Genomic DNA, 15244 nt, shown 5'->3' on the forward strand with positions numbered 1-15244 from the left:
GTGCAGAAGATGATATATTTCACACCATATATCAGTTTCTCGTGTGAGGGATAAAGTTATCCAGAAGGAAAAATCACAAAGTAGAACATTCTGGATATTCAGCTGTACTGTCTCAGCTGGCACTCATCTCTGCTCTTACGAAGATGCCAGATGTCTTCAAAGGCCACCAGGCTCCCTTGTCATGACCTGCGCCTAGGAGCTGGTAGGCTTATTAGGCCATCTTTGATCTGAAAGTATCCTGAGTATAGTTTCCATAACTCCCCTCTCATCATTAACACCTTGGACTTCATTCTCAGAATGACTTTGCAGCCCAGGTCTCTGAGCTTACCCTGGGAAGCTGGTCACCATTCATACGTGTTATCTTCACAGCTTAGGTCTCTCTGAAGCCTCAGAGCAAGGCACGCTCCCTGTGCAGTCCTCTGGGATTGAGCAGGCTCATCAGTGCCTCTTAGGGAGGTTAAGTTAATGTGCTAACAGTTGGGTTCGTCTTGTTATGTGAGAAAGACTGATCTGGGGAATTGCCCTGTGGGAACATGTGGATGTTACAAACTTGAGTTGTGAGAAGACGATGGAATGGGAGGATAGTATTTATTTTGAGAGGAGCAACCTAGTTATTGTGAGGGAGAGGATAGGGATTAAGGGTTGCACACTATTTGGTATTTGAAAAAATTACTCTTTGACTTTTTATAAAAAGAATACCAGGCATTTCTTATGGAGTAAATGAAGTTAAATATTGGTCTTATGAGCAAGGATTTCATTAAAATTTCAAACAAGATTAATAGCAGAAAGACAGAAACACACACACCCTCCCAACCATGGAAAGGGATGATGGAAATTATGAACAGATTATCAAGTAAATCTTTTAAAAATGAATTAACAAATTAATTAATTCACTATCTCATAAGCATAATAAACAGTTCTTTAAAGATTATCTATTTTATAAATACTCCTTATATTTCAAGCATTATACTATTGAACTATGTGCAATTAGGGAATAACATCCTACATAATAAAGTTTCCAAAACTTTTGTGCAGATAAGGAAACCGTAGTATGTTAAAATGGGACTAAGGGTCATTCAGCCCAGATCCTGACATTCTAACTATATGATTTTGCTTAGCAAGTAACACAGCATCTGTGAGTATAGCATTGAAATATAATTAAAGAACAGACAAACACCAGAAAAAGAAGCCTCTGTCCTGTTTCTGTGACAGTTAAGATGGATATCCTTGAGCGAATCTGCAGAAGCCAAACTTTATTGCAATACATGAAGGAGCCTTTGCTGATTTTGTACTACTTTTGGCAGGCTCGCAAGTACATCATGGACTCCATGGGAGAAAACTATGCAGAGGGAGTTATCCTGGACTTGGAAAAGACATGGGAGGAATCTGACCCACGGACACCACTCATCTGCCTCCTGTCCATGGGCTCCGATCCCACAGATTCCATCATTGCTTTGGGAAAGAGACTAAAAATAGAAACACGCTATGTGTCCATGGGCCAGGGCCAGGAAGTCCATGCGAGGAAGCTGTTGCACCAGACCATGGCAAATGTAAGGCTGAATGTCTAGATCCAAAATATACCTAGAGATTGTGTCATGGATGCTGTCGATGATTTTATTTAAATCTCATAGATTATATAATTGGGAATTATTTCATAATCCCCAAATTTGACTGGATTGCTCTATGTAAAGAATCCCCTTAACACTTATAGAATAACAAAAATTAAGTTACCATTTTAAGGTTCTTGTTTTGAAAGTAATTAGATTCAAGTAGAAGTTTCTGTCATATTCTAGAGGGTATATATCTGGTTACCATTATTCTGAGAATCTAGAAGGGAGTGAACAACTGTCAATACTGCATCACTGTCTTGATCTTTGGCTCATACCTTAAACTGCTGAGCTTAGTTTTACTTGTAAGCTGTATTACCTCTCTCTGTTTTTGACCTTGGGTATTGCCAGGCCATTCTAAAGAATCGTTATGTCTACTGGCATGGCAGTGTGCTTTGAGACAAATGTATGCAACAATACTTACTAACACATTGTGGATCTCAAAGAAGGATTATTGAACTCTTAGAGTTGGCCTAGATTAATTTAAAGTGGTCACTATGCTTCTGTTTTAAAATTCAATGATTTCATTTTTAAAAAACATTGTACTGAAATCTCCAGGTAAAGGAAAGTAGCCTAACTTTCCCCCATTGCTGGTATTTCTTAGGGAGGATGGGTACTTCTACAGAACTGCCACCTGGGACTTGACTTCCTGGATGAGCTAATGGATGTAATTACAGAAACGGAGACTGTGCATGATACTTTCCGTCTGTGGATCACCACCGAGGTTCACAAGCAGTTCCCCATCACTCTCCTTCAGATGTCCATCAAGTTTGCCAATGAGCCACCTCAGGGCCTCCGGGCAGGACTGAGAAGGACATATGGTGGTGAGCTGGGGGATGCTTCTGAGTACACATATACTGTTTTCTTAAAGAAACTATACGGGCTAGGGAGATGGCTCAGCGGTTAAGAGCACTGACTGCTCTTCTAAAGGTCCTGAGTTCAATTCCTAGCAATGACATGGTGGCTCACAGCTATCTGTGCTCTCTGATGCTCTCTTCTGGTGTGTCTGAAGACAGCTACAGTGCACTCATATACATAAAATAAATAAGTAAATAAATCTTTAAAAAAAAGAAACTATAAAAGCAGATTTAGCAAATAGTATTCTTCCTTTACCTGATAGAGAGCCAAATGACATGAATTAAGTCAATTTTTCTGTAATTTTTCAATATTGTACTACTGTGCCTGTGCCAGACACTGACCTTTCTGTTTTAACATCATATGTTGACAGCTTCCTTGTTTGTGGTCTCTACTCCACACATGCATTAATGTAGTGGTACAGCCTTTTCCTAAAGGAAGGTCTGAGTTAAAAGTGTGGCCTGGTCCATGTCACAGCATCAGATAAGTTTAAGAATCAGACAATGCTGGAATGTGAACCGTGTGGCCGGCTCAGGCAGAAGAATCATGAGTTACATAGTAGTGTCAATAAAAGCTATCTGGGGGGATAAAATTGGTGGGAAATGTTCAATAATAATAGCAGCAACAATGATAATAACAATATGATTATATTCCAATTAAAAACTACAGATCTGCTTAAGGGAGTTGCTACTAAGAGTCAAATCTTGCCAATCTATAAGATAATGGGATAATGAATCTTGAAAGATAATAGCAATAGAAGTCGCTGTGCATAATATAATGTAATAATGTTTAATAATTATTTGGGGTATGTACTTAAATTGAAACAAACTTTTGCATACATTATTTTAACTAATTTTAAATTAAGTGTGTGCTCCTAGTATATATCTCAGGTATTAGTATAGTTTATATTAATTCATAATGATACTAATAGCATTCACTTTATAGTCATTTTCCTTTTATCTCTATTTTGTCTTTGCACTGTCCTGGTGTATTGGTAAGAACTTGTCTTATGTTATCAAGCCTTTCCCATGACCTAGGCTTTTATGAGATGCTTCTAAGATAAATGATTTTTAGACAGCCCACATTCAAGTGATAATTACCACATACATGGAAGAACAGTTGTGTTGTGCAAGATAACTATGACTTGTTTCTTACAAAGGGAATAACAAATGAAAGTGCCTACGAGATGACTATGTTCTTCTCTGACCATGACAGGTGTGAGCCAGGACCTACTGGATGTGAGTGTGGGAGCCCAGTGGAAGCCCATGTTATACGCAGTGGCCTTCCTACACTCTACTGTCCAGGAGCGGCGCAAGTTTGGTCCCCTAGGGTGGAATATCCCCTACGAATTTAACCAAGCCGACTTCAATGCCACGGTGCAGTTCATTCAGAACCACCTGGATGATATGGATGTCAAGAAGGTATTGTTCTACCCACTACTTCACACCATGATGTGTACTGAACACAGATGTGGCCAGCGTCACACAATGGGGGCAAATCAATATGAGGGTGTGATAAGTTTGTAGGGTCTTTTTTTACGGCATGTCCACTTGGGTCACGATTGCTTCTTGATTTTAGGAATTTAAAAGGAAGTATACTTATTATCAATTTACTTCACACAGTTCAAAGGACCAGTGGCAGGGATGGGGTTTGGGGTGAAGGAGAAGAAAACTCTAAAAATCAAGAGTTTAGATGATCTTTGATTTTTTTCTCTGTCTAAGTATTTTCAAAAGGTAAACTCCAGCTCCGGAAGAATATATCCTTTCCTGGTCTCCTCCAATGCCTGCACTCATACATGTATATCCTGCAACCAAGACATATGCACAGACATTATTTAAAAAGGGAAACAAATGATTAAAAGTAAACTTTTAAAACACTGAAGTGTGAACACACGGATTGTTCACAAGAACCTTCTTGAAGTAACGAACGTGACCTTGGAGGAAGCCTTTCCTTCGGCTTCCTTGATTATTTTTTTTTTTTTTGCACTGTATCTTGAAATTATTGAAGAGGAATGACTGTATAGCAGGCATTGATGGTGAACACACAATGATGCATGGTTTTTCTGTGCTCCCAGGGTGTATCCTGGACCACTGTCCGCTACATGATAGGAGAGATTCAGTATGGAGGCAGAGTCACTGATGACTATGATAAGAGGTTGCTGAACACATTTGCAAAGGTTTGGTTCAGTGAAAACATGTTTGGACCAGATTTCACCTTTTACCAAGGATACAACATTCCAAAATGCAGTACAGTGGATGGCTATCTTCAGTACATTCAGGTTTGCTTGCTTCAGTATCTTAACTCTAGAACAAATCTTTGCAGCTCTTTGACCTTTACACAATTTATTTACACAGTTCCTACTGGTTCTATCTATCTATCTATCTATCTATCTATCTATCTATCTATCTATCATCTATCTATCTATCTATCTATCTATCTATCTATCTATCTATCTATCTATTTACTTTGAGTTTTTTTTGAGACAGGGTTTCTCTATGTAATTCTGGCTCTCCTGGAACTCATTCTGTAGACCAGGCTGGCCTCGAACTCAGAAATCTGCCTGCCTCTGTCTCCTAAGTTTTGGTATTAAAAGGCGTGCTCCACCATTGCCTGGTCCTACTGGTTTTATAATTAATTATAATGATGGAATAAACAAAGGCTTCTGCTTATATTTTTATAACCTCTTGATTATAATGCTTAGCTTTGCTCTGAGAATAAGACCTGTGTGAACTTCTTTTGCATATTCCATATGCTTTAATAGCTTGGGGGTGCGTTTTCTTTGGTGAGATGACAGATTGGGCAGATGTTGGGAGGGGATTTTGCATAAGTCATGTGGGGTTCTCTGCTTATGAGACTTCACTTATTACACATGTAAAGCAAGGGAAGATTCTGGACTCAATCTATTCTACATTTAACCCAGGTGGTTAATCCTTGACACTTACCCTTAATCCAGGCCTAAGGCTGTGTATAGTACAGCATCCTTGAACCTGCCCTGTTTAAGACAGAATTTCCTAACTCCAGTAGCATTGGCATTTGCAGCCAGGTTACTCTTTCTTGTGCATTGTAGGATGTCTTGCATGTCCTGTGGCCTTTGTCTACTAAATGCTTGCAGATCCACTTCGTCAGTAAGTGTCTCTAGGTGTTGCCAAGTGACCCTTGGTGGAAAAATTGTCTCTGCCTGAGGAGTGCTGCTCTAACATGGAGTAATGTATATTTTGATAGGCCAGTCAGGAATATGTAAGGGAAGAATATCTAATGTTGAAGGTATCTGCATCCCATCTCAGTACCTTGAATGTATTAGATCATGATTTAACAGTTGCTTTGGTCTCTGTTTCAGATTTATTTCTGTGCAAACTAAAGCCTAGCACCCCAAAGGGATGCATTTATCAGCATATTCATGGGCTTTGATATATAAATGTAATGAGTTTATCATATATTACCACCACTGTGCTTTTATTAATTCAAATCAACAAATAAGATTTGCCTTCCTGTAGTGTGTGTCTTTAAATCACTAGCAACGGACAGAGAAGTGTCAGACACATTATAAATGTAAGGATACCTATACCTGTGTCTCTAAATATAAACCTCATTGCACAATGAGACTGGGGTTGCTCATAAGAAGGTTTGTGAAAGGAATAACATAAGTCAGAGGAACCGAAGGAGACTAGTTATAGGATAATAAAGTTAAGGGTGAGATTCACACCTGGAAATATCTTTCAGTTTGTAACGTACATCTTCTCTTTCCCAGTGGCTGCAGAAACTCCCTGCTTGATTGTTCTGCTCCAGCTATGTCTCAGTCTCCATCACTCTATTTCCCGCTTATGTTTTGAATATTTCCCTTTTCTCTGTCTCTATTTTTTTCCCCAGGACAGAACAGTTTCTGTCCTCGGTGTTATTTGATCTACGTATCCGAAAAACTCTCATTTTCTGCTCCTTGTAGCAACACAATAGCCATTCATTATACAAATTTCATTTTAAATGATTTTAATTAGACTAGTCTAAAAATTCCCTTCCTATCTCACATGTCATATCAGAAAGTGGGGTCCTCACTTAAAAGTTTGCTTCAGTCTGTTTTGGGTTTCTTCATGTTACAAGTTTTCCTTTTGGGTATGTGGATAAGTTATTAGGGTTTTGGGGTTCATAGCCAGTCACAAGTGAGATATAAGTTGAATGGTTATCTTAGTTAAAAAATTTTTATTTTTCTTACTCCATAGTTTAATTGATGTACATGCTAGCAATGTATGTTTAAGACATTGTTTATATATATATGTTGTTGTTGTTCAGAGCTTGCCTGCCTATGACAGCCCAGAGGTGTTTGGGCTCCACCCCAATGCTGACATTACTTACCAGAGCAAGCTGGCCAAGGATGTGCTGGACACTATCCTGGGCATCCAGCCCAAGGACAGCTCCGGTGGAGGGGACGAGACACGGGAGGCTGTGGTGGCCCGCCTGGCTGATGATATGCTAGAGAAGCTTCCAGAAGATTATAGTCCTTTTGAAGTGAGTCCACAATATCCACATTTCAGTCTTGGCTGTCTATGGGGGATTGAGGGGTAAGGAAGTAGGACAAAATGTGAGAACCAAAGGAGATCCCAGGCAAGCCACCAAAGAAAAGCCATGGAGAAACTGACTTGAATCTCTGCTTATTACTAACTGGTATTTGTCTAACTGGATTATAGAGCCTTTTTTGAGGTACTTGATAATGTCATGGTTTAGATGAAAGCACTGTATTGTCAGAGTGAAGGACCAGTTATCATGTGTATATGTTTGTATGTGTATGTTTGAGTATGCATGTGTCCGTGCATGCGTGCGTGCGTGTGTGTGACTTAGTGCACAGCTTACAATGCAGGCCTTCTTAACTGCATGGAGGCTACAATTTTATACATGAATTTTTTTTATCAACTCTTTGGGAATTTCACATCATGCACCCCCCACACGACTCATTTCCTAGTCTTTCCATATCTGCTCTTTACCCTTGTAATCACCCCCAATAAAAATTTTTAAAAAATTAAGAAAGCAAACAAACACGGGCAAAACAAAACCCATAAAACAACTCTCTGACCACTTAGGTCGATGGCTGGCCTGCTCCTCTGTCAATCTCAGAGGCTGCATTTTCCAAAGTCACTACTCTGCTGGCTTTTCATTTAACTAACTTTGAACATTGATCCTTTTAGTATACAAATCGCTTCTAAGCATTACAAAAGTTAATGTTTTAGCATTTAATGCATGTTTTGAGAAAATTTACTGTGATATGGTTTATAAATCTTTGATAAAGCTGTGACTTATTTTCCATATGGTCTAAGAAACTCATGACACAGCTCCTAACAGCACACAAATGGCTTCCACATCCTGTTGTTCCTACCAAGCAGACAATTTTGTCTACTGATACTGAGCTCAAGGGCTCCTTGTCAAGAGAATAATTTCCTTGGAAGAATCTCTGATCACTTGCTTTGAGAAAATCAATACTGTTATCAGCTTTCATAAGGCCTTTTCATTACAGTATTGGAAGAGAGGTCATTGCATCTACTAGAGGTTAAAATATTTATGAAGCAATTAAAATATCTAAAATGGAATAATTATGTAACAGAACATGGTAACTAGATTTTGAAGACTTTTTTTTTTTTTGCAGAATTTGTTAGAACCACTCCAGCATAAAATAGTCCAGCCTAACACACTATCTGCTATACAGAAGTTTCTCAATAAATACCTGCAAAATAGAAAACAATGAATAGGTATATGTGCTGATGGAGGAAAGCAGAGTGCATTAAAAATGGATGCCTAGTTATCTGATACAACCAGCAGAGTGTTTGTATCTATATGTATGCTCCCTGCATATGCTTACATATGTGTCATATTGGCAGGGAATAAATAATTCTCAGTAAGTTCATTTGATAAAGTGCTTGTAGCTATATACATTTTGTATGCTTCTTTGAATTAATGGCTCCCTGTTCTTTCACGCATGCTCTAAAAAAATTGGGCTGGTCTTATACAAGATACTTGTTTTCTTATATCATCTTTTTTACTTTGCATATTAAAAAAACTAAAACCATATTATTTATGGCATTGTAAAAAGCAGGGCTTATTTAGACGCCCCAGACACAATCCTAAACTATCATAGTAGCAATCTAATTCCTGTTGTGTACTTTGAATGTCTCCATGGAAGGTGAAGGAGAGATTGCAGAAGATGGGACCATTCCAGCCCATGAACATTTTCCTCAGGCAGGAGATTGACAGGATGCAGAGGGTACTCAGCCTTGTCCGTAGCACCCTGACTGAGCTGAAACTAGCTGTTGATGGGACCATTATCATGAGTGAAAATCTAAGAGATGCTCTGGATTGCATGTTTGATGCCAGAATCCCTGCTCGGTGGAGAAAGGTCAGTACCTTCCTCTCTTACTTTGTGAGTGGCTAGAACTGTCCAAAGGGTTTCATGGTTCTTACACTTAGTGATGTTTAGTGGTGAGTCTCCTGTCTTCAAAATTCCTTTTAAAATCATTTAGCTTTTTTGGATATGTGTGCTGAAGTGTAAATATGTGGTTCACATACATACAAGTGCCCACAGAGTCACAGCAGGGCATTAGATCCCTTTTATCTGGAGTTACAGGCAGTTGTAAGCCACCAAATGTGGGTACTAGAAATTGAATTCTTTGTAAGAGCAGCAAGTGCTATTAATCACTGATCCATCTCTTCCCTTATTTATTATTTTAAAAATTAATTAAAATATAATTACATCATGCTCGTTTATATTCTTCCCTTCTGCTCTTCCCATGCATACATATCCTGTTCCCTGATTTACCTCTTCTTTAGCCACTGGTATCACATATACATATGAATGAATAACTATAACAATCCAATCTGCTGGGTCTGGCAGTGTTGCCTAATATATATGTTTCCGGGATTGATCACTAGGTATTACATAACCAAATCAGGGGCTCATCTCTTGTAAGGACTTACTCTCTTTCTCTCAGCAGTTGTTAATCACTTATAGCTCTTTATCCAGGAGTGGAGCCACATGCAATCTCTTCATGCATGTTGAACTATTGATGAAATTGTGCAGGTCTTGTTTAGGCTGCCATAGTGTTGAGGCTTGATGATACAGCTTCCCTGTCATAGCTAGAAGGCACAACCTTACGGCAGGCTTCCTGATCCTCTTGTCTCTTCCAGTCTTTCTACTCCAATCTTCTCTGATGCTCTCAGAGCCTTAGATGCAGGAATTGTGTTGTGGATGTACTAAATGGGAATGAGCATCCCATGGCTTTCTGTCTTCTGCATTTTGATCAGCTATGGCTTTCTGTAATGGTCTTTTTTTTTTCCTGCAAAGAACAAACTTCTTTTAGAGGGATAAGCCCATCCCTGGGTATAAGAGTAGGTATTTACAGTGCAGTTATATTGTTTTAGAAATTTATATTGTGACATAACTAGGTTTTCTTTACAGGTATCTGTCCTCTCCAGGTAAGCTTGCTGACTTTGTAGTATCATAAATGATTTTCTTCCTGTTGATCAGGCCTTAAGTTCAACTAGGCAGCTGTTGGTTACCCACAATATGGATAGGCCTAGAAATGTCAGTTCAGTCATTGTTGTTGTACATAGGTCTTACATCTGAGTAGGACTCCTGAATGTTACCTTGCCCTTGGCAGTTTGTACAGGAGTGAGTCCCCAGAACCAAAGCTTCCAGATCAGGTTCTGATCCATTACTTCAAGTCCTGCATCAAAAGTACTTTATGTCTTCAGCCATAAAGCCTTGTGTTTGAATTCTGGGAGACACCCAAATGCAAAGGCATAGCTTATGTTGTTTTGGGGGTCTATTGGACTCCTCTGACCATGAACTTGAAATAGGGTTTCTCATGGGTGGTACTGAGGTTTTTGCTAGATCGTCCATAACTCTAGGGGTGAGCATCATCACCTCAAATTGCACAGATTCTTTAAATGGCACGTTATGGTTAGAGAATAGAATATGGAAAAGAGAGTTTTGAGGAGAGTATAGATCAGATTTTGGAGATTAAATATTTAGCTTTTTTCTTTTCTACCTGCTTTCACAAAGGAGGTCAATGCAGAGTAGCAAGATTGTAGAACATTTGCTGAAAAGGCCACTGTTCAAGAAGATGCATGATATTTGCTGGCAAGAGAGTTTCTTAGAATAGAACCTAAGATTAGACAGGTTGATCTACAAACTGCATTGCAGTCTGCAACTTCTCCTCTAAAACCTACTGAGCAAACTGTGTTTCCTACAGATAGTTTAGTCCTAATGAGACAGAAAGAGCTAGGCTCCCTAATAAGAATCTGTATATTTTCTGAAAGGGCACTGATGCTCCTAAAAGATGCTGCCCATATATGACACACTAAAACAAATTTTCAGATATTTTAGGAGATGCTGCTATATTGGCAGTTGCCCACTTTGGTCTTAGAGTTTGACTGGGCCCTGTGCTCCACCAAATTACCCCGTGAGAACCTAATGGAGACTGCCTTTTGAATGCTGCACTCCCTGGGACATATGGACTCTGAATCTATCATAGCAGAGAGCAGATGAGTTGGGCAAGGAAGACTAGGTGTAGATGATCTGGTCAGGCCCCATGTCTTCCTCTCACAGTCCTTGAATCAGTATTTTAAGCCATGGACCCAATCTAACCTCTTGGGAGTCCAGAAAGCATAAGAAGCACATGAGCTGTTTGATAACCTAGGTATGAGACTAAGGATGGAGCAGTATCAGGAGAGTTATGTGAAAGAAGCTCTTAGGCAATAAAGAAATTTCAGGAGTATAGAAAGCATATTTCTACCAAGACAGTGTTTGATGGTGACTGTATATGGAGCATGACCATGTAAGTAGTGGAATAAAGAGGTATGCTCTGGAAGCTGCTTAAGACTGAGATGATCATGAGTTGAAAGAGTATTATGCTAAATGAATCATTCTTATGGATGCGGATGCTATTGGTAAATGACTATAAAAATATATACATCTGTGAATGTGGATTCTGGGCTAGAATATCTGTATTTAGATCATTTCTAGCCTGGTATAAGTTTGTTGGCTTGTTGTATGTCAATTTCCTTTAATATGTGTAATCTGGAAATGACTGTATGTCATTTCTAGCAGTTCTGTGAGAATTAAATGGAGAGATTCAAAGAGCTTACAAGGTTTTGTGGCGTGTGGTCAGTACCATGTAAGTGCTTGTGGCTATTACTATCAAGACTGGACCATCACTGATGACCGCTCGTTCTCCCACCAGCACCATCACAGCATAATGCCACTACCATCTCCATGCTTGCTAAACAATCATGAGGACCTGAGTTCAAACCTCCAGCACTCATGTTAAAAATTGTCCATGGCTTCATATGCCTGTAACCTCAACACTAGGGTATGTAGCCAGGCAGATCCTGAGAGACATCAGGATGCTCCCAGTTCAGCAAGGGAGCCTGTTGGGGAGGAAGTTGGAGAGCAGAGAGTCATAGACCAAGACACCCTAGTTTCCTTCTTGGGTTTCTGAAAGTGCATACATGGGTATAGGCATGCCTGTACAAACACACACACACACACACACACACACACACACACACCCCTCCCATTCACAAGGCTTATCCATGTTGAGCCTCATATATCTTTCCCCAGATCTTAACCAATTGGTGGTAACTAGGATTTCTTAGGTGTTCTCCATATTATTTGACCATGTCACTGTGCATCTCTTCTGTCACATGACCTAGGAACATGGAATCAGCATTGACCGGAGCCCCTTTCCTTCTTTCTCAGCTTTCACAAATTCTGTGCAAAGCCTGGAGCATTTCCCTCTTGAATTTCCCTTTCTCACTCCCAACAGGTGTTGAACCTTCCAAGTGACTGGCCTTGCATATTTGTTCCCTCTAAGCTTTCTCACTCAGCCCTGCCAGCCCCAGAGAAGCTCTAGAGCTGACCAAGTCTTTGCAGGCAGCAGCCTCTCCTATAATATTCCCTTTACTCTGAGACCAAATGTGATTTTAGCCCCCTCCCCCCTTTTTTTAACCTAACACACCTATAAAGGTAGGATAGAATGAGCTACCTAATTCTTAAATTATGATCATTTTATGCAGTTTTTCTTCTATTAATGTTACTATCAGTCTGCGGAATTGCAGAGACTCTTGAAATATAGGCAAATTAATTGTAATGATATTTGAAATTCAAGTGGGATACCTACCCAGGTTGATTACAACATTCATTCCTACAGAAAATGTTGCAATTATGGTGAAATGTTATAACCTATGATTTGCAGATTCTTCCCCACGGTGCTGCTCCTGCCGCCTTAATGACATCCATGCCCGTTGTCATAAAGGAAATGACTCAAGTGAATTCGGGGAGAAAGTTAGAAGTGGCGGGCACAAATGAATTGCGGGTGGTAAAGGAAGCAAGACCTCCCTTTCTGTGCCTTAATGAGACACACACTCAAGGGAACAACTGTTGTTTACCTCGTTAAGATAAACAGAGAATGGCTTCTGTGATGCATTGCACACAGAGTGCATTTTAAAGTGTTTACCTATCTAGATGATGCCATGAGTTCACTTATACAAATAAAAACGTGTCTTATATACCATCTATTGAAACTGGAGCCTGATCATGATGGAAGTCTGTTAAATTGTATTCCACAGATGTTTTTGAATTCTTCAGAATTGGTGGTGAATATATCCACAGGTGGAGGGTGGCCATAGTGTCATCTTTCACAGCTCTGTGAATTTGCATCCTTAACTTATCTTCGCATCATTAATGCGAAGGAGAAAGAATAACTTGAAAAGTTTATTCCTCAGAGCTCAGTGGAAATTCAAGATGGATGGGAAGGACAGTTGCATTGTAACAATGAAGTTGTTGCTTGTTTGATTTTTTTTCCAAGTGAACACAGTTTACAGGGAATCAAACCTCTATTGAAGGATTGTTTTAATGTTATGTGTTTCAGGCATCATGGGTTTCTAGTACCCTGGGCTTCTGGTTTACTGAACTTCTAGAAAGAAACTGCCAGTTCACCTCCTGGGTTTCCAATGGCAGACCCCACTGCTTTTGGATGACAGGTTTCTTTAACCCGCAGGGATTCTTAACTGCGATGCGACAGGTAATAGCTCTGACTGGGGCTAGTTGTGCTACTGTGATTTTTCTCTACAACCTTCCCTTATTTCCTGATAGTTTAAAAAAAATATAATATGACAAGGAATGACTACCTTTGTTTGGTTCTAGCAGTTACCTTGTTGTGATGATAAATATAGCTACTTATTCTCAGGCCGCAAACATTTATTTCTTCTTATTTATTTATTTCTATGTTGATTTGATTTTATAGTTTCTCCCCTTTAAAGTACAAATGGTTGAATTAGGACATGAGAATTTTTTTTTAAATGAGAGAATCTTTTAAATTCTTTAAATACTACCCTAGTTCCTTTTAATGAAGGTCATTTGGAATAACTTCATCTTCATTTTGCTCTTCCTATTAAGAAAAGCTTGTAATTATTCCCTGTGTCTTTTTGCTCACTTGAATAGGAAATAACTCGAGCCAACAAAGGATGGGCTTTGGACAATATGGTTCTTTGCAACGAAGTCACCAAATTTATGAAGGATGACATTTCTGCTCCTCCTACAGAAGGGGTCTATGTCTACGGCTTATATCTTGAGGGTGCTGGCTGGGACAAAAGGAACATGAAACTCATTGAATCCAAACCCAAAGTGCTTTTTGAGCTGATGCCTGTCATAAGGATTTTTGCAGAAAACAATAGTAAGTTGTCTTGTATCTTCAAAAAGGGGTTGGGATGACAGGGTTGACTGATGTTATAAATACATAGTCTCATTATTTTGCTATCAGGCAATAGGGACTTCACTATATCAACCAGCTCCATATTCATACTTATGCTTAATGAATACCTACTGATCTCCACACCTTTTCTTGGGTGCTATTATTCAGACAACAGTAGATTCTTGTCTGCCTGGTAAAGCAGAAGCGCGTGATAGATACAGTTCCACCTATGAGATCAGAGGGAAATGCATGGAGTGAAGAAGTATAAGATAACTGTGGTACAAAAAGAATAGGAACTGAGCATCCTGAGCTGTTGGACCTGGCCTGGTTTTGAGGAATGGGCAGGAGGAGGGAGGCAGGAGGAGGGAGTAAGGCGAGTGATACAGGTTTGTTTGTTTGTTGTTGGTTTTTAATTAATTAATTAATTAATTAGTACACAGGGCTCACCAAGAAGTGTAGTGCTACTAGTTTGTGGGTTTGACTCAGGATGTGAAATATACATGGGTGTCTGGAGCTATTTGTCCTAATCATATAGCTAAATGTAAAGTGCCCTCTACCTATCTTGTCCAATAGATATAGTACTGTTTTGAGGAGGCACTCACTTACTCTACATTATCAAAGTTCTTTTTCAAAAATATAAAAACACATCGAGTGTTTCCCACTGTGGCTTCCCATTTTTTGAAGCCTTTGTTGTACCCATCAAGCTACCTTCCGGCTACTCTCTCTCCTATTCCCTCCCAGGAAGTGGGTTCCTTTGCAAGCGTGAGCTATAAGCTCCAGAGATAGGCATGATGATGGCTCCCCAGGAAGAGGTGATTTAATGATATGAGTCCATTTTTCTTTGAATAAGTAAAGGAAGAGATAACATATCTTTAAAGGTTGATGGCCTTCTGATCCCATGGATAGGTAGCACACTAGGAAACTTGGCTCAGGGAGAAAAGGAAAGGTTACGAACCACATTTTCCTTTCCTTTCCTTTCCTTTCCTTTCCTTTCCTTTCCTTTCCTTTCCTTTCCTTTCCTTTCCTTTCCTTTCCTTTCCTTTCCTTTCC

The 15244-nt window shown here is 39.4% G+C and overlaps 1 protein-coding gene across 1 annotated transcript in view; it reads left to right on the top strand.

Moving 5' to 3' along the window:
• The window catches only part of Dnah5 (dynein axonemal heavy chain 5), a 249534-nt gene that overhangs the window by 221923 nt on the left and 12367 nt on the right, over positions 1-15244 (top strand). The window contains exons 71-78 of the mRNA XM_021183130.1: positions 1305-1550; positions 2212-2431; positions 3678-3883; positions 4537-4740; positions 6747-6962; positions 8626-8838; positions 13373-13525; positions 13945-14176. Of these exons, the coding sequence (XP_021038789.1) occupies positions 1305-1550; positions 2212-2431; positions 3678-3883; positions 4537-4740; positions 6747-6962; positions 8626-8838; positions 13373-13525; positions 13945-14176 (1690 nt within the window). The remainder of the gene's footprint in view (positions 1-1304; positions 1551-2211; positions 2432-3677; positions 3884-4536; positions 4741-6746; positions 6963-8625; positions 8839-13372; positions 13526-13944; positions 14177-15244) is intronic.

Source organism: Mus caroli, chromosome 15 (genome assembly GCF_900094665.2).
Source record: "Mus caroli chromosome 15, CAROLI_EIJ_v1.1, whole genome shotgun sequence".
Taxonomy (NCBI): domain Eukaryota; kingdom Metazoa; phylum Chordata; class Mammalia; order Rodentia; family Muridae; genus Mus; species Mus caroli.